The 26,718-nt window shown below is 43.8% G+C and overlaps 2 protein-coding genes across 2 annotated transcripts; both read left to right on the forward strand.

Annotated features, from left to right (window-relative positions):
* Nucleotides 1-297: 297 nt before the first annotated feature.
* LOC101588984 (putative olfactory receptor 5AK3) lies at nucleotides 298-7,137 on the forward strand. Its single transcript, XM_023706111.1, has 3 exons — nucleotides 298-316; nucleotides 6,106-6,495; nucleotides 6,724-7,137. Exons 2-3 carry the CDS (start codon nucleotides 6,117-6,119, stop codon nucleotides 7,059-7,061), a joined length of 717 nt encoding a protein of 238 aa, XP_023561879.1. The 5' UTR covers nucleotides 298-316; nucleotides 6,106-6,116; the 3' UTR covers nucleotides 7,062-7,137.
* A 10,519-nt stretch (nucleotides 7,138-17,656) lies between these two features.
* LOC101592516 (putative olfactory receptor 5AK3) lies at nucleotides 17,657-18,586 on the forward strand. Its single transcript, XM_004645764.2, has one exon. The coding sequence runs from the start codon at nucleotides 17,657-17,659 to the stop codon at nucleotides 18,584-18,586; it is 930 nt and encodes a 309-aa protein (XP_004645821.1).
* The last annotated feature ends 8,132 nt before the right edge of the window (nucleotides 18,587-26,718 follow it).

A 26,718-nucleotide genomic window follows, 5' to 3' on the forward strand; every position in this document is an offset into this window, starting at 1 on the left:
AGAACCCGGGTGTTGACGTTGGCACGGTGTGCGTGGCTCTGGGTCCTCATCCCACGTGTGTGCCTTCCTGGATCCACCGTGACAATCGAATGTGACCTGTGCCCCCACGGGTGACAGATCCCACAGAGGTCTTCCGCAAGACTCCGTATGGACAGCCCCCCACCTACCACTCCCCCCGTCCCCCACAGTCGCTCAGTGCTGTCTGCTCAGCCTTGCCGTTGTGAGGTCGTACAAATGGTCGCTCAGTGCGTGACCTTTGGAAAGCCAGCGCTTTCAGGACTCAACACAAGGGTGAGATCCACCCAGCTATGCTGGAGTTTGTTCCTCTTCATTTCTAAGTAGAATTTCATCCATAAACTGATGTAAATATCCATTTACCCGTTTTGGCGTAAGCATACATTGAGTGCAAACAGGATTTGTAGAAGTCACAAACTAGGCAACGTAGTGCCAATTTAGAGTTTTTAAGAAACAGCTATTTTCCTGACTGATCATGCTGATTTATTATTTAGGAATTAGGACTCCCTTTTTGCCTCTTGCAAGAGAGTTTCTGGCTCTGTTCCTGTTATTGGCCTTCAGTCAGGGTTTAGTGCGTTCAGGGTGCATGCGCTGTATCAGTTCAAATATTTTCAGCTGATAGAGAACTTCAATGCTGCAGGAGATGGTCTATCCATATATATATATATGAAGGGTCTACAGGGTGTTCAGGGTCTCACTATAGATCAGACTCCTAGTGATCCGCCTGTTTACAGCCTCCCAAGTGCTGGGATTACAGGCACACACCACCACGCCCAGTCTCAGTTGCCATCTCAGTGTGCCCTGGACCTTGGGACCGGCATGGCAGGCCCAGGGATCGAACCCCGGCCCCTGTGCCTGCTTGCAGGCACTTTAATCCACTGAGCTATTTGGCTGCCCCGATATATATTTTTGCAGACTCAAAAAATGTATACTCTGCTCACGTGAAAGTGATCCATAGATATCACATAACGGCCTGGTTGGAGGTGTTTAGTTCTTTATATTGGCTGATTTTCTACTCGTTCTATTGGCAACTGAGAGACCATGGCTGGATTCTCCAATTATAATTTTCAACTGTTTGTTCACCCCTCGTTCTGACCAGTTTTTCCTTCATATTTATTACAGTCCTCCAGTTTGCTGCTCACAGGTTTAGAATGGCTATTGCTGTTTCTTCCTGGGAAAATACTCTCCCTCCCCGCTCCCTCCCTCTCTCCTCCCTCTCTCTCCCTCTCTGTCTCTGTCTCTCTCCATCTCTCCCTCTCCCTCTCTCCTCTCTCTTCCTCCCTCTCCCTCTCTCTCTGTGTCTCTTTCTCTCTTCACTCTCCCCAATAATTTTCTCTGCTGTGAAGTCTTCTTCATCTGATATTAGATAGTTATCTTTTTATCTTTCAACCGAGACTTGCATGGTCTATCTACGTCTCTCTTTTCTTTTGACCTGCAAATATTACTATATTTGATAGGACTTTCTTGCACACAATAGGTAATAGCATAATATTCTTTATCTGCTGTGAGAACTCTTTGTTTTAACTCAATCAAAATAAGAAACCTTAGAATAGGAGAAATGAAACAGCCTGAGAACTTCAAAACAATGTAGATAAATGCATGCTCTCCCTTTTCCTTGGAGTTTGCTGAATTATGTTGAACTGGCGCAGAGTATCTTTTAACACTCTTTGTTCTTAATGTGAATGGAGGAAATACTTATGATAATCATATTTCAAATAGAAGAAAGGAAGTGATGAAAAAAGAAAGAAAGTTTCTGTCTAACCTAGGTGGGTAAAATGCAGTCATTATGTGCGTAACACAGTGATCACACACAAAAAGGCTACAAAAAGATATATACTAAAAATGATGTAGATAAATGAAAATAGATTCTTAAAAAGTAGGGCCAGAAAAATAGCTCAGTGGACTACATACCTGCTCTGGCAAGCTCAGGGACCAGGGTTTGATTCCTGGTCCCGCACAGCACACCGGCCCCACTGCTGGGCACACTAAGGTGGTAATAGAGGCTGAGCGTGGTGGTGCACGCCTGTAATCCCAGTGCTGGTGAGGCTGACAACAGGAGGATCTCTATGAGTCCGAGCTGCATAGTGAGACCCTGTGCCAAATACATAAAATGAAAAAAAAGAAATGTTCAAGTGACATTTTCTTTTCCCAGGAAAAGAAAGCAAAGAAACAACACACAGAACAAACTGTACAGAGAGCAAAAAATAAAATAGTATATATTCAAGCCTTAGCTTAGCGTCCTAATGTAAGAAGTACAGTTTCTTCGTCTAAAAAGAATAAGAGTTATGAATTCCAAGTATAAAACTGAAAATCAAATAACAAAGTTTGTAGAGTCTAAGTCATAAGGTTCTCTGTCAAGCCACAGCCATGGATAATTATAAAGAGTTGTGCATCATGTCTCAGCTTTATCTATGAATAGAGAAGGAGGAAGAGGAAGACAGAGTGAGTCCGACTGTGGGAAGGGCCCATGCTCTAGGTGGGACTCTACACTTGGCTGTCACTTGGGACAGCACCACGTGGCAGCCATACCACAGCGACTCACGTTAGCTCACATTTCAGTCTGTGTGCTTATGCACAGCACTGTTCTGCTGTGAAGCTTCTAAACATGCTCCCAAGTTATTTTTTAGAAATGTAGCTGCATCATTGGGAATGAACTTTTAACTGGCTGCTGTGACACCTGTAGAGGAAAGAGTGACCCACTAGCGTGTGGTCCTTTGTCTCCATAACTGACAGGACTTGAATGCAAGCATGAGGCTACCAGGCTCCTTTCTCTACCCCAGATGAATAAAATGAAGGCTCAGGAGATTATTCCTACAAGAGGAAGGAAGACGGGTAGGGGAGCTAGGAGGGGGGTAATTGGAGGTTACAGGCCTGTAGCAAAATGCCACATTGATACCAAGTGTTTCATAAGCTAACACACAATGTACGTAAGAGTAACGAGGCCTCAGGAGTGCTGCTCTAAGGCTGTGTCCGGGTATCTGCTGTGTTGCAGGAGTGTGTCTTTCCCTCCATAGCACTGGTGTGATGAGGAAATACCTCCAAAACCTTGAGACAAAACGGCCCAGGTTGGCCCAGCAGGCAGACCCCGCCCATGAGATGACTGGGGAAGCTTCTTCTCTGCCCCTGGGAAGGGTCTCCAAAGTTGTATATGGCTTGATTTGAATTCAGAACAATGAAAGGGAAACTGTCACGGCAAATCCCTCCCTCACAATTCCAGTTTCAAAGGCCCCTGACCTCCCGGGCTCCCTGTGCTGCCAGCTTTTCCACATTCCATGGAAGCCTCCTTCAGTGGACGCTGCTTCATCTCTTTTCCAAAGTAACTGACTGAGGATGGGCCTTGCCAGAGCTTATTTCTTCAAAACACTCATTGGGGACTGAGGACAAGAGGGGCTGGCCCCCTTTCTGAAGCTTCCCCACACCGCTTCCTGAGGAGTTTCCACAGCTGGCTTGGCATGTGATTTGCCCAAGGAGAAAGGTGCAATCTTCCTGGCCCTCCCCTCAGAGTCACTGATGCAGGCACAGAGGGTCCCCTGCTGACTGTCCTGAGGTTTCTGCTCCTCCAGATGCAAGCTCTGCTACTCCATGATATTTACACCTAGAAAATGTAGGAAATTCTGTGTACAGTCATTCTGCCTTGTGTTTACACCTATTGTTCCAAATTGACCTAATTAGCAAATTTTCATACAGATATTCTTCTCTAATTGCATTCCCCATTGTAGTCTACAAAAGTAATAATATAGAGGAGAGAGAGAGAGAGAGAGAGAGAGAGAGAGAGAGAGAGAGAGAGCGCTTTGTTGGGGAGCTGTGCCTGCTCCCCTGGAATCTCCACATCCTGACCATAGCCTTCCTCTGTCTCCCTAGGCATCAGCTGAGCTTTTCTCTAAGCTCACAATGATGAGCCAAGGATGCACCAGTGTCACAGGCACCTGGTGGCTTACCTGGGCGACACGCTCTGGTGCTTCCCTGGGAATCTCAGCTAGTCCCCGTCCTTCCAGGAGCCCCTTCTGCACCCACAGTGCACCTGTCAATACCATTCCTCTGCATTCAAGGGACACTGCAGGATTAACAGGGCTCTTCTGAAGCTTCCCTGTCACTGAATCTGTACTTGGTCATATTGGGTCTCAAAACTCAGTAATCAACCACCAACCACCTTTCTAGGAAAAAAACTCATAGTGTTGTCATGTTTTTATTTAAGTCTTTTAATTAAAAACTCTACACCACAATATTATGAAGTTGCTTAAATAAGACTAAGCATCCTAAGAGGCAAAGCATCTAATTCTCATCCAGGTGTAACAGCAGAAATTCTCAGTCACATCAAATTCTGGGGAGGAAGGGCACTGCTGCTGGGAGGACCCCTGTGGATGAAACGGGTCCCCCAAATTCACCTGTATAAATATCATCACCCAGGCTGTGGTGCTGGAGGCAGCAGCTGTAATTAGGGGTGACTAGGACACCAGGCTCTGTTTCCATGGCTGGCCAATGGCGTCACTGTGACAAATGCCGCACTTGTCATGGAAGCAGGTGCGGCCCTTCTGCCCCTGTGCTTCTCGCGCCCTCCCACACTGCCCTGGAGGGTGCAGCCCCTGTAGGAGCATGGCCTGTTTTCTGTATCTGTGCTATCATAGCAAAGGCAAGAAGGGCAAGGAAAGGATGCTGCCCACAGGGCCATTCAGGAGTTTAGCCCTAGAGGGAGAGTAATGAGCCACAGAGCTGTGTCATCATGTTTTAAAGATGAAGCAGCACACCCGGCAGAGTCACATTTGCACATAAACAGAAAACAAGTGTTTATTTTAGCATGTCCCATGCCAAGTATAGACCATGGTTCTACTAAAAGACTATGTTGCTGTGGATCTGAAATTCAAATTTTCCACTTTTTGCCCTGTATTATCTGGTAACCAAGACATATGGCTGTCAAAATCTTCCTGAAGTCAGTATTCAACTAACAGATAGTGAAGAAAAGGGATAGAAAGGTATAGGGGTCCAGTTTGCATGGAAGCAGGGGCTGGTTCAGGGCTCAGTGGAGCCCGCATTACCTCAGCCTGTTCTCCACTGGTCAGAACACAATGCCACGACCCCACGCAAGCTTGGCTGGAAGAGTGCCTCGCTCTGTCCCCAGAAGAAAAACACACACACTGGTGGGCGCCGAGCTATGTCATCTCAGGGGAAGGGTCTATGCTACACCAGAAGGAGCAGCTCTTGGAGAGCTTGAGGGTTTATGTTACATGAAGGAATTGTGCAAGAAGACTTGTCAGATGTACACCTAAGCAGATATGGGGCAAGCCTAACTCAGACAAAAACTCAAGGGCAGTTGGGATTTCTAAAGCTATTGTTATGTAGGGATCAAAGTGGTAACACATGACTTTCTGTAAGCTATGTAACAAATAAAAGGCAAAGCCACGCCATGGGAAATGTAAGCAAGTCCCTTTCTCATACATTTATGTGAAATGAGGAGTGTCTTATTTGTGACCTGAAATCCTCCAGTAGGAGTTCAGAAGACCTGCTGGAACAAAGGCGCTAGGAAGCCACCACAGGTGTGGGCCGTGAGCAGAATGCGGCAAGCGCTTAAGGCTCCTATGACTTCTGCTGCTTTCAAGCACTTCAACCCAAATCAAATGATTAAAACAGCAAGTAGCTAAAACCTGCTGTACATTTCTGGAAAGGTAAAAAATCATATCTGAATGTTGTCTGAGACAAATATAGGTGTGTGCATCCTATCATGGAGAAATGCAACCCTTTTAATATATTGTTTATCCAGTAGCTTCTTTTTTTTTTGGTGTGTACACATTTTATTTATTTTGAGCAGATCATCCATGAGACCCAAATTACAGTCACAGGGCACATCCGGAATTCTGGTCACTGACGCTCTTGAAAATCACTACCCAAATACCAGGGATTAGTCTAAGACTTTCCCTCTAGATTAGTGAGAGTAGCTTCTTAAAATAGTGTAAAACATGGTATCTGGACAGCAACAAATCCAATTGTGAGTCTTTCTCAGGCACATCAAAATCTAACAGTGACAGGAAATGTAAGAATCCTTTCACTTCAAGAAGTCAAAAACAAAAATTTCCTATCTTTTCTTGGTCTTCCCAGAATTTGTAGCCATGAAATATTGGAATGGAACTGAGGTGACTGAATTCTACCTGTGGGGATTTGGAGGTCAGCGGCAGCTCCAGCCGGCCCTCTTCACTGTATTTCTTGTGATCTACACGACCTCCATGGTGGGCAACACTGGCATGATCCTGCTCATCCACACAGACTCCAGACTCCAGACCCCCATGTACTTCTTCCTGCAACATCTGGCCTTTGTTGACATCTGCTACACGTCTGCCATCACTCCCAAGATGCTCCAGAACTTCGTGGTAGACGATAAATCTGTAACATTTGGGGGCTGCCTAGTGCAATTATTGGTGTACGCGATATTTGCGACCAGCGACTGCTACATCCTGGCAGCTATGGCAGTGGACCGCTATGTCGCCATCTGTAAGCCACTTCGCTACCCCATCATCATGTCCCGAACAGTTTGTGTCCTGCTGATAGCTGGCTCATATCTTATGGGGTCACTGAATGCCTCTGTACACACAGGCTTTACATTTTCCTTGTCCTTTTGTAAGTCCAATATCAACCACTTTTTCTGTGATATCCCCCCAGTGATCAACCTTTCATGCTCCAACACTGACATCAATTTCTTGTTAATTTTGGCCTTCGTAGGGTTCAACTTGACATTCACTGTGTCGGTCGTCATCTTCTCCTACATCTGCATCCTGGCCGCCATCCTAAAGATGCCTTCTGCTGCGGGGAGGAAGAAGACCTTCTCCACCTGTGCCTCCCACCTCACAGCTGTCACCATCTTCTATGGAACCCTTTCATACATGTACTTGCAGCCTCCTTCTGAGCAGGCTCAGGAGAACATGAAAGTGGCCTCCGTGTTCTATGGTATTGTCATCCCCATGCTGAACCCTCTGATCTACAGCTTGAGAAACAAAGAGGTCAAAGAAGCTGTGAAAATGATAGGGAAAAAATTCTTCACATTGGGTCAGAATTGCTAACATTTGGTGCATCACACCCTCTGATAGAGATGTATCGCCACAGTTTAGCAATTCTAAGATAGAAAGCCTTCAGCTCTTAAAGAAGGATTTCCCCCCATTCAAATGTAAGATCTCATGGTGTGTGAAATGTTTAAAATGCTCTTCTGAGACTCTACTTCCCCTGGAATATTGTTTGAGAACATACCTTACTTCTTTATGGAAAGGTCTTATGTGGTCCATTTAAAATGTTAAGGCATGCATATAAACCTTATAAAACATTACTTCAAATATTTCTCAAGTATGTTTTTACTAGGTAACAAAATAGTACTTGTATACAATTAATATAAAAATTGAACTTCATTATTTCCCCAATAGTTAAATATGTTCCCCAATTGTCTAAAGTGAACTCTTTTGTAAGCGTAATTCAAGTTTTTATGCAACACTGATCGTTAAATGAACTTATTACCTTGGAAATTATCTCAGGACTCAAGCTATCCTCTTTACCCAATATTCCCATCTGTGCAATACTTTGTATCATTTGAAATCACGTCTCTGTCATCAGAGTTAGTTGCTTTACTCTGATGTCATCATTTTCTTATCTAGGAATGGGAGCTACTAAAAAAATGCCTATCTTCAATAAAGATGATCTAGAAATAGATGGATCTAAAAACATATCAATAGGCATTCATTAGCAAAAGGCACATTGGTCATTTATATTCAGGCAGATCATGTTAGACTAGAGAACACCAGAAGATGCCATTCAGATTCAAATGCAGAGTGAGAACCCTCAGATGGCATTTCACATTACAGTGGTGCCCACATGATGGAGGAACGTACTCATGGCCATTTTCATAGCATATCGCACAATGGTAGATGTCTACTCAGAGTGAATTATCAGCTGACACCATGATATGATAGAAACATGGTTCATCCTGCCATATACTTGTATATTATCACTATAATAATATTGCATATTATTGCTATAAAAATTGAAATCATTGAATCTCTGTAGACATAAGCAATTGAGCGAAGTGTACACATGGAAAGCACCAATGTGGCCACCAAGTGACAGGTACAGCAGCCACTTCCCATGGAGCAAGCTCTTCTGTACTCCCGACAGCCCACGTTCCCCACTGGCTCCTGCCACTTTTTATAAATTTGCCTCTGAGAGCTCCAACCTTCAATCAAAATTTGAGGTCAGTCATGATCAAAGATAGCTACTTTTATTTTGCAACTCTACTTAAACTATGAGAAATGTGCTAAGACTTCACCATGGGCATCACAAAAGTGAAACCCACAACATTCTGCTTCTGAGTCCCTGTGTATCATCTCCCCTCCACACAATGCATTCCTTTAGTTCTAACAATCCCTGAATTCAAACTTATCCCACTATCTACTGTGAAGTCTGAAGTCTAAAGTCTTGGCTAAGCAACCTGTAGGCAAGATATGGATGAAAGCATGTTTGTTCTCAGTAAAATTCTTCCCCACCTGGAACCTCTGAACCCAAGCAAGTCACAAGCTTCGTGCACACAGTGCAGGACAAGCAAGGGTAAGACATCCTTAGTCCAAAGAGGAGAGACAGAAGTAAAGCATTGGTGGGTTCCTGGAAAGTGAGTGCTATGGGACACTCACACTCAAGAATGAGCCACTTTGGCTCCCTACACTGCCCTGCAGGTGCATTAGGACAAAGGGTCCCAAACCAGGAGCAACTTTGCTATTCCTGTCTCTATCAAAGTTTTATTGAAGGTGTCTTCAGTAATCTCTAGAAATAAAGAATTTTCTCTGTACCTCCCTTTTCTTCCTCTATGTTGATATGAATCTCTTTTAGAAGTCTATTTACAAAACTGTAGGATTTTTCCCAAAAGCACCTCAAAATTCCTTCCCCTTCTCTCTACCCTTTGCTAAGGTCCAGTGAGGCCTTCACAGCTTTAGATATTTTGGCCCATCAGCACTTTGGTTCCAGCACATTTTTATCTTAGTAATCTTTGGCTGCTGTAACAAATTATTATAGGCTGGGTGACGTGACACAAGGGAAATTCATTTCTCCCAGTTGAGGGCTGGAGGGGAGATCTGAGCAGCAGCACAGCCAGGCTCTGGTGAGAGAGGTCAAAGTTGGCCGCAGACTAAGAACCGCTCCTCTCCTCTTCATACAGCAGACAGTTAGCAGGGAAAGCGAGTCTGTGCTGGTGCTAACGTGGGCACAAACCCGGCTCATGATGGCTTCATTTGTATGGCCTCATCTAATTGAAGAAGAAGAGGGACAAGGAGGAGGAGGAGGAAGAGGAAGAGGAGGACAAGGAGGAGGAGGATGTGAACAAGGAGGATGACGTGGAGGATGACAAGGAGAACAAGGAAGGAAAAGGAGATGGGAAGGAAGAGGAAGAGGAGGAGCTGGGGAGATAGTTCAGTCAGTGTCTAAGCTCCCACCTGGCAAGCGCAAGGACCTGGGTTCAATCCGCGGCACCACATGCCTGTAATCCCAGTGGTAGGGAAGCTGAGTATCACTATGAGAGACCCTTTACTAAATAAATTAATTAATTAATTAATATTTCTTAAAAACCTCCCCAAGGCACCCAGTCTTCTAATAGCCACACAGTGGTCGGCAGGATTCAGCATGTGGGTCCAGGAGCGGGGTAGCAAAGGCCTCAGACTGTGGCACAAGAGTTCCTGGAGATTTTCTGTGAATAAGTGAATGTGGCAGTGCTCAACTCAGCAGCTGTGTAGTGGATGGCGCGAGTAACAAATAAGCGCCCCCAGTAGAAAAAGAAGTAAACATTCTTTTTTATTTGTTCTCTCTAAAGAGCTTAATTTTTTTCATTCAAATATCGTTAAGTGCTCATTCCTTTCGGCCGTTCCTTCTAAGCCCCTAGAGCCTCAGATTCTCGAGGGGAGGAGCCCACGGATCCCTTAGGCCCCAGCTGCAAACTGCCTGATGGGTGAATTCCCAGAGAGACCTTAGAGAGCAATCAGCCTGCAGCAGCTGCGAAGAGACCTGGAGACCAGCGCAGTGCAAGTACAGATAAAGACAGTCCCACGTCCAGTGGGGCTGGAGTCTCACGGCAGCGAGTTCAGGAGAACGGAAGGTGAGAGGGCGCCCAGCGTGTTCCCCCACACGAGGACTCAGCTCCCCTCCAGCGATGGGCTGGACCTACCGGGAGGGGGAGGGGCTGGGTCAGAAAGGGAAGGCATTCCTGAATGACTCAAGCATTTGCTCTGGGGTCTCTCCCATGGCCTTTGGGGCAACATTTGGGTGTGTCGTTCTTGCTTTCTTGACAATCATCTCATTCTCTGCTTTGCAGAAGTCACTTAATAGCTCTAGGTGACGTGGGTAGGTTCCTGGTGTCTTCGTCATAAACTGACCTTCACAGCATTTGCGATTAGTGACTGCTGTTTTTCATCCTTTCTGAAATGTGTGGCTTTTAACACTTGCCTTCCACTGTTTCCCTGACTGGGTCTACCCGAGCAGTGACAAACAGAGGAGATAAAGGGGGCATCTTCCCTGCTGCGATCCTGGAACACAGCCTTCCCTCTCCAGCCACCAAGGGTAGTTGTCGTGGGTGTTCTTCATCAACCTGGGGCACTGGCTTCTACTCCTAGTTTTTTTTAGCTTTTTCTTAAAAATCATAAACCAGTACTCAATTTTATTAAATCCCTTTTTCCATGAACATATAATCCTGAGATTTCTTTCTTTATATTTTAAATATGGAACATTGTATTTGTTACTGCTCATGTCCTGAGTAAGCTTTTGGCCAGTGCAGTGACTCCTTCGTGGCTACGCTAAGGAAATTTCTGTGTGTATCCAAAACATATTGTCTACTATGTTGTAAAAGCTCTCTTTCTTGTACAGCCAAGTGTGATATTGGGCCGTAGGTTTCCTTCTACACTATCTGCCTCTAGTTTTGTTTTCATCCTGGCACTCAATTCATAGGAAAAATAGAGAAATGCTCTTTCCAAATGGTGTTTAATTCATCCTGATGATTTTCTGAATCTGCCAATAATTTCTGAGAGGACCTTTTCAATTTATGGCGGCAGTTTACTTCTTGAGCAGATGCATATTTGAATAATTAATTTCAGGATCGGGTTATTGGAAGGACTTCATTTTACTTTTCAAAGACTGTGAGGTCTTCTTTCAAGTCACCAAACTTCTGTGTGAGCTGTTCACCGAACTCCGCTATCTGTCTTCCAGTGTTAGCCGGGCATAAAGCGCTCTACTCATTCCTGGTTTAATAACTTGGACCTTTCATTGACAGACATTCTAGAACTTTGTGAATCTTACTAGTAGGTTCAAAACCAGCTATTTGTTTCACTGATATTTTCCTTTATTTTTCCTCCATTGGATTTCATTAATTTTTACCACTAGCTCTACTTCGCCTTTCTTCTGCCTGTGTTAGTTGTATTTTATTTCTTTCTTAGTTTCTTGCTGGCTTGAGCTTAGGCAATTGATGGGTGACTGCTACCTAATGGAAGCATTGGGTGATCTGCTGCAGAGGCACCAGCAACTTAGGCTTCCTGCATTACCCTTGTACTCAGGTCAACATGGGGACCCTTTGGTTCCCCTTTCTGGCCCAAGGACTCTTCAGAAGTGAGTTGCTTCTTCTGCCAGTCTGCAGTTCTCTGTCTTCTTCCTGGCATCAGCCTCTAGCTGACTTCAGTGTGCCCACAAGCCAGGCAGTGTATGATCTGCATTACTCCTGTTCTGTGCTGGCACCCACTCTTTCTGCTGTGCGGTGTGCCCTACCTGAAGCTACATTTACCCGTGCTCAGCCTGGAGGCTGTTTTCTAAGTGTCGTGTAGACCCTATTGACTGACAGTGCTAAGATTGTTATTTTTGCTTGATTCTGTCTTAATATTCTACTAATAACAGAAAGAAGAATACGGAGTTCTCCAGTTAGAAACATGAATTTCCTTTTGCTACCTTCATTTTTAGTAGTTTTTACATTATCTTTATTGCCACTCTCTATTCTGGTGCTCTGATGTTTGTGACTATTTTTCTTCTTGGTGAATTAACCCTTTTGGCATTGTGAAGTATTCTTCTCTTTGCCTAATAATTTTCCTCATTGTAAAGCCTATTTACATAATATTCATAGATAAATCCTTTCACTATTATGATTAATGTTTAGATGGTATGTTTTCCTTCCTTTTTTGACTTACAAAATATCATTATACTTAATTGGTTTTCTTGTACACTCCATAAAATACCATGTTTTGGGGCTGGGAGATAGCTCAGTAGAATAAGCGCCTACCTGGCAAGTGCAGGGTTCTAAGTTCAATCCCCAGTACCAAAAAAAAAAAAAAAACATGTTTTCTACCAAACTCTTTCTCCTCCTTGGGTTAAGGAAGGGGTTCTAGAACAAGGAAAGATAAAATACCAGGGAAATGTAGACAAATTCAACTCACTTTCATTCGAGGCGCTACATTATATTTGAATTTTTTTGTTGTTGTTATTGTTGTTGTTGTTGTTGTTGGGGTTTTTGGGGGGTTATTCATTTTAATGAGAAAAAAGATAAGCAGTTTCAGAAAAGATTAGTAGGACAGCTACAATAATTATACTTTGCATATTGTTGTCTTCATAGTAATTATTCAGAGAACAAGACAGAGACATGATATCTCGTCTAGACAATTTTAGTACAAACCTTTCTTCTCAATGGGCTAAGAGAAAGTAGCGGTCTTTCTATCCTGACTATCTTGTGTATACATATATTTTTTTTCTTTTTTTTTCCACAACAAAACTGTTCTTTATTTATACTTTTACAAAGTTAGTAACACATGACACAAGGTTGCCTAGCGACTAATAGCTGACCTGAACCAGACATGATGTTTGTTGAAGGAAAACTTCTAACACTCTTTGAAGTGGTTGTCAAGATACTTGGAGGAAATGTTTAAGACAGTTTTCCTAAAACTTCAAGACAGAAAGGAACAAAAAAGTAAATGATTTTTGTACCACATCAGCAGACAAAATACAACTATATGCATGTAATACCTACAGCAGCTGCTAAAATAATGATGCAAAAATACACTGAGACTATTGTAGATAAATCAAAATGATTCTACAAAATGCTCAAATGACTCACAGAGGAACAGGGGAAATAGAGTAAATAAGAAAGAGAAAAGACAAACAGGAAACAAAAAGATATAAAGTAGCAGGTTCAAGCCTGACCATATCAGTGACAGCATAAAATAATCTTTACAAACAATGAGTCATGAATTTTAAGTGTAAATGGAAAATGCAGGCAGGGGATGTAGCTCAGTGTCACAAATGCCTGCCTGGCAAGCAAGAGGTCCTGAGTTCAAGTCCCAGTACCAAAAAAAAGAATGCAATGAACAACGTTTATAAGTTAAGAGTCTCACCTGAGACACTGACATGCAATACTGATGGAGCCTGATGTGTATTTACCTACTCTTCATTCATGAATCAACAAAGAAAATGAAAGCAACAATGTCACAGAGAATAAGACCTTAATTTCTCAAAGGGCCCAAGGTCTAAACCTTATTCCACAGCTTGCCTTCTACTTTGACAATTGGACATCGTCACATTTTATTTTATCATCTCACTCTTTTGGATGGTGCCTTGATCCATAATCTGCATCTACTGTGATTTATTTAAACTTACTTCCGAAGCTTTGTATCTAGAAACAGGAGCACAGTGCCGTAAGGAGCACCTCATGGGTTCTGCGACTCCCATTTCACAGAGAAGGCAGCGAGGAGGAGGAAAGGTCTCGTCTCTCATCTCTGTGAACTAGCAGGAAACAAGTTCCAGCCAGGGCCGCACGAGAAGAAACGGAAGGTGCTAGAGCACTGGGGAAAGTGTATATTAAGGATATCAAAATATGCTGGCCATGAAGCATTTCCTTTATAGAACTCATTTAATGAGGAAAGAAAATAACCCATACTGTGTCCACAGACCCTCAGCATCCAGGCACTATCAGTGAGATGTTAAAGGAGGCCTTCAGCCCGTGAAAGGGTTTCCCACGTGTTATGTAATTCAATTTGAATTTGAACTATTACAATAAATGGATAGGACAAAGATAATTCTGTTGGGTTTTGACCACATGTCGCAGCAGAGAAACAGGCAGAAGGAAAAAGGGAAAGGGGCTTTATTATAAAGGGAAAGGGGCTTTACTATCTTGGAGGACATGGAGAGAATTTGGGAAAATAGAGAATTCTCTGGATTGGAACAAAAGGAGGCTGAGGCTTTTATGGCCCTTTCCCAGGGGCGGGGCTTGAGGGGGATGTTTAGATACACCTGAGGAGCTGACTGGGGCCTTCCCTGAGGTGGCAGGAAAGGTGAAAGGAAATTGCACCCTGGGCTGAGTTGGAGAAGAAGGGGGAGGTGGTCTCTGCCAAAATAAGCTGTTGCTTTAAGGGCTTCAGCCATATTAGACGACCACCATAATAGTTCAGCAATTCATACAAGGGCCAGAACCTATGAAATCCCACTTTCTTAACTCGGTTAAGATTCCATTTTGAATATACCCCTCTCCTCAGCTATCTTTCTCTCAAAAGTACTTCTCGCTATGGGGTGGAACTCCCCTAAAGGGCTCCCTGCCGGGTTTCCAACACACCCACCCAAGGAAGGTGATGGGAAGGAGATTCTCAACTCTAGCTCATCAGCGCGCTGAGCCGCTGGCCCTCGCTGCATTACTGAAGTTCTCTCAGGCTGCTTGTTTCTCAAGAAGTTGGAATGAACGGATAACAACGCCTGGCTGAGCTTGCTGCCCTCCCGCCGCGCAGGGCGCACTCTTCCTGACCTTCGCTTTGAAGGGGCAGCTCTGCTTCCAGCTAAGATCTGGAAGAAAAAGAGCTCCCCGCTGACGCGGCGTGCACCTGCCCCTCTCCTGCAAGGACGGCCTCTCCCATTCCGTGATCGTTTCTATGTACGAGATGCATAAATTCTATGAAGAATGTTATCGACACATAGTCATTACATAATCATAGAATTCCAACTGAAGGTAATAGCCCATTTTAAGGCTTTCAAGCATGCTTCAGTAATTACTCTCGCATTTATCTTTGTGAAAGTAGCAATGCTGTATCCTTGTGCATACACACACACACACACACACACACACACACACACTTGGGAGGTTGTGGGTTTTCTAAGACGCTCCTTCTTCGTTGAAGTTTCTGCCTCTCCCAAGGGGCCCTTCTCTCGCCTCTGCTGCAGGTGACAGGTGAGCTGAAGGCTTTTATGTCCACACTGGTACATCAAGGAGGCCTTGAGTCTTATCCTCACTCCAGATTATAAGTGGTCCCCAAGGGTCACAGCAGTAAGTGGCCTCTAGGTGGCTCTTACCCAGTCCATGCTGTGTCAGGCCTGCCGTCCTCCTGGCCCTGGCGCACACCCACTTCAGAGAGCTGCGGCGCGGACGTGGTAGAGCCGCGCTTCCTGCGGCGGACTCGGGCTCGCGCTGCTCCTGCGCCGCCCTCCGTATAAGCCTTTTTTTTTTTTTTTTTTTTTGGAACCAGGGATTGAACTCAGGCCCTTGCACTTACCAGGGAAGTGCTTACTCTACTGAGCCATCTCCTCGGCCCCTGTATAAGCCTTTTAAAAAGGTTACTGCATTGTATGACTGGTCGTCATTTAAAGTAACAATAATATTATGGAAAGAAATCCCCGAATCTCAGTGGCATAGAACACCAGAAATTCTTTTTTTTTTTTTAATTTTATTGAGAAACAACTATGAATGAGACAGTTTCTAAACTGATTAATAAGACAGTTTCAATAACCAACACATTGTACACTGTTATCTTCTTAGCGGCCATCCACAGTACAAGATGCAGACAGAACATCCTGTCCAAACGCTACCAGCACAAATCCCTCTCCTCACTGAATTAAGCGAAAGCAGCTGCACATCCCTCCCAACTATTCTGCCTATATAGATACAAAATGGTCCTTCCTCTGTATCCCCCTTTCTTGCTTAGTTCCGTCAGAAATGGATAGTCCATTGGCATCCTAACACCAGAAATTCTCAGTCACATTAAGTGCAGTGAGGAAGCCCATGTCTGGCGAAAGGACTGCTGAGGATGGGGGCGTAGGGTGTGGCCCCCGAAATGCATGCCCTGGACATTAATCCGAGCGCGGCCAGAAGAGGCGGGTCCCTCAAAACCGCTTACCGCTAGGACAGGAACAGGGTATTTGTCCCGAGAACTGGTTTGTGACGCAAGTGAGCCGAGCCCTCCTTGCGCAGGCTCTTCGGCCTTTGCCCACAGGACAAGGCAGCAGGGAGCCCCTCGCTCGCCTGTGCAGCTGCGGCCCCCCAGCTCGCCGCACTCCCCCGGCCCCAGAAGTGAGCCACACAAGGTTTTGTCGATGAATTGCCAAGTCCACCGCTGTGCCGCAGCAACACAAAACGCGCCGAGCCCGGGAGCCTGCCCGCAGGGCCACCCAACCGGCCCATGCGGCCTGCAGAGAGCAGCACAGCTCAGGCGGACCGAGGAAGCCCAGGACGCCCGAGACTCCCGCGCTTCAGATAGACAGCAAGCGGGTCTTCGCAGCTCACCTTTCCCACACAACACGTAGGTGAGGTTCTTAGTAAAAACTCTCCCCTGAAATTCAGACATAAGGAACAACACTTTTCAAAATATCTGTAGCAATTCTGAGTAAAAAAGCAAAAAACAATTCTGCAGCTATCATAGTAACAGATTTCAAGTTACCTAAAAAAAAAAAAACAAAAAACCATAGCAACAAAACCAACATGCCACTGGATCATTAACCACCAGTGGAATAGGAGAAAAAACACAAACACAACTCCGTGTGCCTGCAGCTCTTTGGTTTTTAATATATGGATCAGAAATATAAGCTGGAGAAAATACACGCTCCTTAACAAATGCTGGTGGGAAAGTTGGGTATTTACCTGCAAAACATAAAACTAGATCCCTGTCTCTTACTCAAAGTGATCAAAAACCTAGATATAAAATCAGACACTTTGAAAATGCTGGAAGATACCATAGGAAAACATTGAAGCCTCCGATGCAAGAAAGAGCTCATGCCTAGGACTGCAGTAGCACAAGATAGAGCACTGGGAATCAACACGTGGGCTCACGTCAAAAGAAAGGGCTTCTGCCCAGTGAAGGAGATGACCCACAGGAAAGGCCACTCACTAAGTGGGCAAAATCTTTGCTAGCAAGTCTTTGTATAGAGGACTAGTATCTACCACATACTAAGAACTCCATAGTTATTGAACCTCGTGTGCTCAGCATATGATAAATGTGATTCAATCTGGGGGGATACTACAAATTTAGTTTCTCACTTGAATTTTAATCCAGACTACACAGTGTTTCTTATAAAAATCAGAACTCAATAAGTGCATTCATGTCCTGTAAAACTCAGACATTCCACTTAGGTGTTTATCTATACTTCTCTTATTTGCCAAAAGCATTACAAATCATAACAATATTACCAGGAACTTTTAGCATTATGAAATTTAAGTTGCATGCATTCAAAAAAAGTAGGAAATAATTTATTTGAAAAATCAAAACTAATAAATCTCTTTGTGTCTCCTAGAAAAGTTAAAATCAAAAACACTGATGTGAAATGTAAGAACTTGTTATTTCAGGAATCCCAAAAGACTTCTCATTTCCTGCTCCTTCTCCCCATCCTGTCCAGACATGTGGTAATTATGGCCCAAGGAAATGGCACCGAGGTGACTGAATTCTACCTGTGGGGATTTGGAGGTCAGCGGCAGCTCCAGCCGGCCCTCTTCACTGTATTTCTCGTGATCTACACAACCTCCATGGTGGGCAACACTGGCATGATCCTGCTCATCCACACAGACTCCAGACTCCAGACCCCCATGTACTTCTTCCTGCAACATCTGGCCTTTGTTGACATCTGCTACACGTCTGCCATCACTCCCAAGATGCTCCAGAACTTCGTGGTAGACAACAAATCCATATCGTATGTAGGGTGCGTAATCCAATTGTTGGTGTACGCGATATTTGCGACTGGCGACTGCTACCTCCTGGCAGCTATGGCGGTGGACCGCTATGTCGCCATCTGCAAGCCACTTCGCTACCCCATCATCATGTCCCGAACAGTCTGCACCCTGCTGGCAGCTGGCTCATATCTCATGGGATCAATAAACTCCTGTGTACACACAGGATTTACCTTTTCCCTGTCCTTCTGTAAGTCCATCAACATCAACCACTTTTTCTGTGACGTTCCCCCAATTCTTGCCCTTTCATGTTCCAGCATTGACCTCAATCTTAAAGTGCTTGTTGTCTTCGTGGGGTTCAACTTGACGTTCACTGTGTCGGTCGTCATCTTCTCCTACATCTGCATCCTGGCCGCCATCCTAAAGATGTCTTCCGCTGCAGGAAGGAGGAAAGCCTTCTCCACCTGTGCCTCCCACCTCACAGCCGTCACCGTCTTCTATGGAACCCTGTGTTACATGTACTTGCAGCCTCCTTCTGAGCAGGCTCAGGAGAACATGAAAGTGGCCTCCGTGTTCTACGGCACTGTGATTCCCATGCTGAACCCTCTGATCTACAGCTTGAGAAACAAGGAGGTCAAAGAAGCTATAAAAATGACAGCCAAAAAGTTATTTTGATTACATGAAAATTGTTAAAATTCAGCATAAAGCATTCAGTAGATATGTTAATGCAATTTAATTATTCTAAAAATGCCATCATTCAACTTTTACTTTTTGATGGTAAGAAAAAAAATTATATAAATAACAGTATTTGCCCCTATATAAAAGGAAACAGGCAGAATTGTATACATGATGCAATATGCACTGGGATATAAGCAAGTAACATGTTAGGACATGAGAAACACAACTTGGGGCCGGGAAGATGGCTCAGTGGAATAAGCGCTTCCCTGGCAAGCACAAGGGTCTGAGTTCAATCCCCAGTTCCACAAAAAAAAAAAAAAAAAAGAGAGAGAGAGAGAGAGATAAAAACACAGCTTGCTCATTTTCCAGTTGTATGAAAACCAATCAACTTTGTCAAAAACACATTTGGAAGTCTCTGAATAAATATGTATCTTAATATACAATATAGCATCAAATTCAAAATTATCCATTGTTACACAGAATAGAGCGTACATGCCAAAAATTTGAAACAAGTAAAGTGCCAGTATTCCAACAATGAATGAAAAATAATTAACAAAATTAATTTTGGTGGCCAATACCTCCTAATTTTAAAGACCAAACAAAACTTGCATAAATACTAACTCTAGCTGAAAGTCAAAAGTACACTTCAACTCATCATGCGTGACTAAAGGATGGCACGCACTAAGCTCAAAGACACGTAAAAATATCTACTTATGAAAACTCAATATTTTTATATTAAATACTGCAGAAATGTAATTCAAATATTTAAGCAACTTACTGAAAAATATGCAATGCATGTACCTTAGGATATTTCTATCTGAGATTGAATTTTATGGAAATTGTATGGAGAAAGACTGACATCAACCATTTTGTGTTATTTAGCCCTACAGGTTTCCAATAGTTGAGAAATTTTCACTGGATTATCGATCCAAGCTTACATAAAGTTTCTCTCCAGTGAGACTTTTCACTTATTTGACAATAGGGAAAAATAAAAGCTTTCCTATATATTTTACATAATATGGTTTCTGCCCTGTGTGAGTTATTATATGTCTTTTGCAAACACCAGAAATGCTGTCAGCTTTTAAATTAGGACCCCAAAGTCAGTACCTAAACTGTTGGAATCTGAACCTCATTTTAAGACCCCTCCAGAGACTCATTTTCCCTGGAATACAATTTTAAAGCAAGTTTAACACTCCTCATGGAGAAAGTTTGGACATTATGAAAAAATATTAAGAAGCGTGTAAAGGGCTGGGGAGATAGCTCAGCGGTCTAAGCGCCTTCCTGGCAAGGGCAAAGACCCAAGTTCCATTCCCGGTACTGCATGCTGTGCCAGCCCTGCACCGTGCAAGTCACCAAAACCAGGTGTGATAGCACATGCCTGTAATCCCAGCGCTAAGGAAGCTGAGACAAGAGGATCCCTATGCATCTGAGCTATATACTGAGACCCTGTACTGAATAAATGCATAAGTGATTTTTTAAAAGAGGCATGTAAAATATTTACAAGTAATATTTCCAATATTTTAAAATTTGCTTACAATGGGTAGAAAAACTACTCCTTATTTTCTTTTCTCATAAGCAATTTCTTTAAATTGTGCATAGTGGCATTCTGTTCCAATTACTGCACAGACCTGAACCTAAAATAAATCAATGGCCTTAAAATGCATCTTGTGGCTCAAAATAAGTCTCTCCACAATTGTGCCATATTTGTTACATTTCCTGACACCTGAAAAGCATTCATTTGTCATTAATTATCCTCTTTGTTCTTTTTCCATTTTTTTCTTTCCCAGAAAAGGAAGCTCTACAATACGTGCTTTTTTTCCCTCAAAGGAAACAATCTAGAAGCAGATAGGTCTTAACTCTTACAAGAGCTTATTCATTTGAAACAGGAAATAATTCTAGTTGAAGCCAGTGACACTAATCTGTAAGATTTCAACGAGGACTGGACTGAGGGCCAGGCCAGAGCCTTTTGCATCAAGAAAACAACTGCCAGCCCAAACCCTCTAGTACAAGGCTACACTGCGCATCTTAACAACGTGCAGGCAATGAAGAAAAGCAGTTGTGGCCACTGAGAAGCTGCTGGAGTAACCACTGGACCCCAGGTGTGGCCACTGAGCAAACACTAGCCCCTCTTTCTGTCCAGCTTTCAGGAGGTTATTTTAAACTATCCCACCTTTGAGGCTGCAATCCTGTAAACCCTTTCATATATATATATATGAATTGCTTCTGTTCCTCCAGTCAACCACAAGCAATGCAGTTCCTGAGATGTGGTCTTGAATAAAGGTCTGTATACTTGGGACTGTATATGCGGGGGTGTATCAGTCAGTGCTTATTTAATGCAAGATTGCAACTACATAAGAATTTGCAAGATCAGCTTGCAATGACCACTCATAGAGTGGTGTGGAAGAGTGTGAAAGGGCTGCCTACGCACTGGAGACCGAAAGATTCTGTCAAAGGATTGGAGCTTACTTTAGTGTCCCATGCAAGTCCGCACCAGGGCCCAAAGGTTCCGCTGTGGAAGACTGACAGGTCTGCACTGGAAGCCAGGAGGTGATGTCCGAGGTGAAGTGAAGGCTGGAGTCCCCCAAAGGCACACAAGTGAGCCTTTCTTCTTCCTTCTTTTATTGCATGCAGGGGCAGACCTATCTAGGCCGGGTCTTCTGTCCTCAGCAAACACCCTCAGACACAGGCAGAACTGTGATGATCCAATTTATTGGGGCATTTCTTACTCAAATTGACACAATCAGCTAACTGTCACAGAGAGTGTGTAGTGAAGCATGAAGCTTACCTGACAAAAGGTCTAGCCCTTGCCCTAAGCTACCATGAGATCACCAGATCCTGCCTAATGGACTGTCTGCCTTACCTGGAGGCGCTGGCCACTAGACGGTCTAAAAATATGATTTATGATGAGAGTGTGCCACATTTCTGCATCAATTTCAAAATTTAGAACTCTAAACTGAAAGTAACATCGGATCCTCCAAAAGTGGCTTAGATCTAAAGATCAGTGGTGTGGTCAACACATGCTCCAGCCCTGTGAAACTCTGGACCTCAAAGGCCAAGCTGAGCTTCCTGGGATGGCAGCACCCCATTCATTGCCCTCATGGAGTCAAGAGTGACGCAGTCCTGAGGGCAGCGGGTCCTCTGACTTGAAGTCCTCTGGTCTGCACTGAGCACCTCCTGCTTTGGCAGAGTTTCCTTTCAATCCTTGTGCTATCATGTACTGTAAACCATGTAGAGTGGTTTCTTGATGCCTTAATTAGCTTACATTCTCTAATGAAACACCACTGGTGGGATGATTTATAAACAACAAAAATCTCTTCCTTACAGTTCAAGAAGCTAAAAGTCCAAGAATCAGGATATTGGGATGGATGTAGTGAGGGTGTTCATCCTGGTGGAAGACAGTGTCTCTTTGTAGAAAAATGGTGGTGGGAACCATCTAACTCTGTCTCAGTTACTCTTCTTTCATTACGGAGACAAAATGTCCAACATTCAGCATTAAGGAAGGAAAGATTTATTTCACTCATAGTGGAGATTTCAGTCCATATTCAGCTGGCTCCAAGGCATAGTGGCACGTGGCAGAGAGCAACAGCTCGTGGCAGTGGAAAACAGCAAAGAACAAAAGGAGGAGCAGAAGCTACAGCTGCTAGCAAGTCTCTCTTCCCCTCCTTACACTTGTGTGCAGATTATGTGCCCCAGGGCAGGTGTAGCACTCACACTCACAATCCCAGCCTTGGATCATGAATTAATCACAAGCTCTAGAAACTGCCCCATGGCTGCATGAGGCTTTGTGGAGACAACTAGATACAAACCATAACAAAATGCATTCAGAGGGATGCATGGTTATGACTTCCCTTCTAAGAAGTCAATATGTCAACATAGAACATTTAGGGAGACACAGTCAATCACTATTATTCCAAGCCAGCTGCCAAACTTTCACATTACCCTTACATTCAAAATACATTCATTCCACATCAACAATCTCAAGGTCTGAATGCATTGTACCATCAGCTCTGAGATCTAAAGTCCAAAGTCTTGGCTAAACAGTATATAGATAAGTCAAAGATAGGAGTTGCAGTATCATTTATTATAGGACAAAATTCCTGTGTAGCTCTAAGTCTCAGAAAACAAGTTATGTGCTTCTCACCTACTAGGGAGAACAGGTATAAGGCAGTCAATCTTACTCCAAAGAGTAGAAATTGAAAATGGGAGAAAGCTAAGAGCAGAATATATTTATTGAGGGGGAAAAACAAGGCTTCTGTTTGAGAGAGGGACAAAAGGGGGCCTGAGTGGGTTTCCCAGGAATCTGCCTTTTCTAGGGAATTTTATAGAGTAAAACCATGAGGTGAGAAAGGTATAAGGTGGAAAACATGGGAACTCACTAGGTGGGCGTGAAGTGGGACAAAACTATGGTCAACCAAGAAGATTACAAGCACAATTGCTCAGGAAAAAATGATTAAATTCTGGAGCAAGTGGGGAAATGAGTCACATGGCAAGTGGGCATGAACACAGAACAGGGGCTTATCCTATAGAGGATTGAGTTAGTGACTCTTCCTGGCTTCTCCAAAGTGATAGAGACCTATTTAGAATAGCAACACTCAATGCTTACCTCTGGGGAGCTGTGCATTTGCTTGATCTTTGTGCTGAGGTCTGGCCCACAGCAGAGGGGTCTGTCTCGCCCACTGTTGCAAGGTATCTTGTCCCCCACACCGGCCCCTTCTGAGGGCCTACCCATCTGACTACCTTTAGGATTTCTATCTAACTCGGCTGCCTATAACATCTGAGGCAAAAGTTTCATCTTTATTGTCCACATGGATGAAGCAGCAGACCCGCAGCTGAGCCAGAGTCACCCACATGTGGTTCTCTACTTGGTCCAATCCACAGTCCTTTGGGGCTGGCTCACACTCAAGGGGTTGAACACTGGAACTGAGGTGAAGGAAATGCTGCCTCCCACTAGGGGGCCCCTAAATTCTAGGGCTGTAGTAGCAGAGGCAGTTCTGATGATGGCCGAGTTGCCTTCACAGCCCCTCTTCATACACCATGAAGGATGCCGCCTTTCACTGGAATAGTTCCACAGTTTGGACCTAAGAAGTCCTCTTCAATTTCTTCCTCCCTTCACTTGTTCCCTATTGGTGCTGCTGCCACGTCATCCCTGCTTGATCCCTGACTTTGATAAGAACGCTGATTCCACCCTGATTCACATCCACGCTGCCATTCTTACCAGTCACTTAGCCCTCTGAGGAAGGCTACTTACGAGTCGCCTGCTGCAAACTTATCTTTGCATCTAGGAGTCTCAGAGAGCACAAAGAGAATGAAGTCTCTTCTCACACAGTTAAGATGACAAATGTCACTCACTAGAGCTCCCACCTCAGGACCTTATCTAACTTCTATTGCCGTCCACAGATTCCTCTTATTAATACTATCTCAATAGAGTTTAAGGGGTCAGCGAGATAGCTCAGCAGACTAAGCACCTGCTTTGGCAAATGCAGGGACTAGGGTTCGATCCCTGGTCCCACATGCCTTGCAGGTCCCACCCCCTGGGTGAGCTGAGCCAGGGAATGAGTCTGGGCATCGTGGCACATGCCTGTGATCCCAGCATTGGGGAGGCTGAAAGCAAGAGGATCACTAGGAGTCTGAGCTGTGTGGTGAGACTCTGTAACAAGCACATAAATTTAAAGAAAGAGTATAGGATTTCTACATATGGTCCATATAAATCAAAAGTATTACGACAATGAAGAACTCGGATGAAGGAAATGGACAAATGAAAGAAGGGAAAAAGATAAGCCAGCCAGATAGCTCAACAGAATAAAGCGCCTGCTTAGGCAGGCTCAGGGACCGGAGTTCAATCCCCGGAGTGCCATGCCAGCCCCTCCCCTGGGGCGTGCTGAGACAGGGACTGAGACTGGGTGTAGTGGCTCACACTGTAATCCCAGTGCTTGGGAGGCTGAAAACAGGAGAATCACTATGAGTCCAGTGAGACCCTGTAGACCCTATGCCAAGTACATTTTAAAAAGAAGGAAAAAACATATATTTAGGTATATTATGCAGAATAGTTTGGATAATTGTACTGTCAATTTCTGCTGATCTTCTGAAAGGAGCAGTTAATGCTTAATTTTTTTTCTTTTTATTCTTATTTTTTTCCTTTTGAATTTCTTCCAACTTTCTTATTATTATTTTGTTTTGTTTAGTTTTTCTCTTTAAACCAATCTTGCAAGTTTATATGTGGCGACCTGAACAATTAATTTGCAGGTAACATCATACAATACAGCAACCATTATTGAATTTTTATTACTTTGTTTAGTGAAATTTTATATCATTTCTGATGCAGTTTTTTTCTATCATTATTTTGTATTGTTTAAAAAATGAAAAAGAAAAGAAAAGAATATTTTAAGGGAAAAAAAAGTCTTGTAGATATTGCGGTGTGAGCAAACCTGAGGGTAATTGTAGGAGGGTCAAACATTTGTGACCAGTTATTCTAAAATAGAAGAGGGCGTGGGGACCACTGGTACTTTGAGTGGTGTCTGCAGTAACATCAATTCTGTGGGAACTGTTCCCTATACTGTATAGAGACATACTTCCTGAAAGTAGCCATCCTAAAGCAGAGAAAAATGAGATACAGATGGAGAAAGTTGAGGGATCAGCGAAGTGTTTTTCTGGCAGACACCTTGTGGAGCTGAACTCAGTCCTGCAGGCAAACATAATGAGCTTGCAGAACATTCCTCAGAATTTGTCCTCGGTAGGCCAACAGTCTAAGACTTCCGTTCTGTCCCACTTCTCCTTCAGCCATTTGCCGTTGTGAGTTACATCCCTCCACATAGGCTGGCATGGAGTCAAGACTCAGAGACACTACTACAGTTTAGATCAAGACTGTGCCCTCAGAGCCTCACATGATCAGAGGACAGGAGCAGGTCCTTGGGGGTGTCACCAGAGGGGCCAATTTCTCCAGCGCCTCCCTTCTCCTCTACTTCCTGGCCACCATGACAGGAGCAACCTTCCTTCACCCAGCCCCTTCCGCCATGCTGTCTGTGTGTTTGAGCCAGTTGATTACGAACTGGAGCTTCTCAAACCATGAGCCAAAGTAAACGTCTTCTTCTTCGAGTTATTTAAGGTATTTTGTCTTGGCAAAGTGAAGGTGACTAAGACAGATACCGTGTAAGCCAGGCCAGCTTTCGGGGAGGAGATGGCAGATCCTGTCACAAATGCACCGAGATCCAGGACTGAGGAGAAGACATGGTACAAGACAGAGATTTCTCCTGCTCTGTGCTACAACCCAGTCAATGTTTGAGTACAAGGTTCCTGGCACTTGGGGAATATCTCTATTGATGCCAACACGAGTAGAGACTTATAGAAAACTTCTTTTCTTCAGTAATGATGTACATATGATCATTCCCCTGCCCCACTTGACCTTCCTTCCTTCTTTGAAATAAAATGTGATCTGTAGAACAATAGCAGACATATTCTTGTACAGCAGACCCAGCATCTATGAAAGACTGAGCCAATCACCAGAGCTCTGCACTGGACTCACGATTATTGCTGTCATAGAAAGACAGATCCCTGTGCTTCAGCCAGAGGAGGTTGGGTCTTCTCCTACTGACAGTTGATTGCATTCCTAACCCAGACACTGCTCACGACATAAAGAATGTACTGTCAGTTCACAAGCCATTGACAAGAGCTCCTTCTTATGGATTCTCAACATAGAAACCAGACCAGAATCCAAAATTAAAAGTTTAAATATGAGCCTTTTATTACCAGGCCCAGGACCACTTGACCATACTCACGCAGCAGCAGACAAATGGCCAGGAGCATTAGAAGTCTAGAGGTCTTAAAGGTAGAAACCACCTCCTGTTTGGCAAGCAAATTTATCATTTAACATAGAACAGTATCTTTAGGGACAGCATGACCCTTACTCAGCATACATTTTTTCTGGGAGCATCGTTTACTGGGAATTCTCATTCTATTGATGATGTATCAATGGGACACCAAGACTCCTTGTGGTCTTACAAGGAAGCAGGGTCACAGAAAGTTGAGCAGAGTAATTTTTCACATTTAGTTTTACATTAACTCATCACATTACTTTTACATTAACCCTTCAAACTCTTTTCTTCATATATTTGCTAGTTAATAAAAACATTAAG

This window comes from Octodon degus, unplaced genomic scaffold, assembly GCF_000260255.1.
Source record: "Octodon degus isolate 3935 unplaced genomic scaffold, OctDeg1.0 scaffold00239, whole genome shotgun sequence".
Taxonomy (NCBI): domain Eukaryota; kingdom Metazoa; phylum Chordata; class Mammalia; order Rodentia; family Octodontidae; genus Octodon; species Octodon degus.

Coding starts and splice junctions, on each gene's coding strand:
- LOC101588984 (XM_023706111.1), top strand. CDS start 6,117: ATGAAATATTGGAATGGAACTGAGGTGACTGAATTCTACCTGTGGGGA. Junction 6,496..6,723: donor GGACCGCTATGTCGCCATCT/GTAAGCCACTTC, acceptor TGGCCTTCGTAG/GGTTCAACTTGACATTCACT.
- LOC101592516 (XM_004645764.2), top strand. CDS start 17,657: ATGGCCCAAGGAAATGGCACCGAGGTGACTGAATTCTACCTGTGGGGA.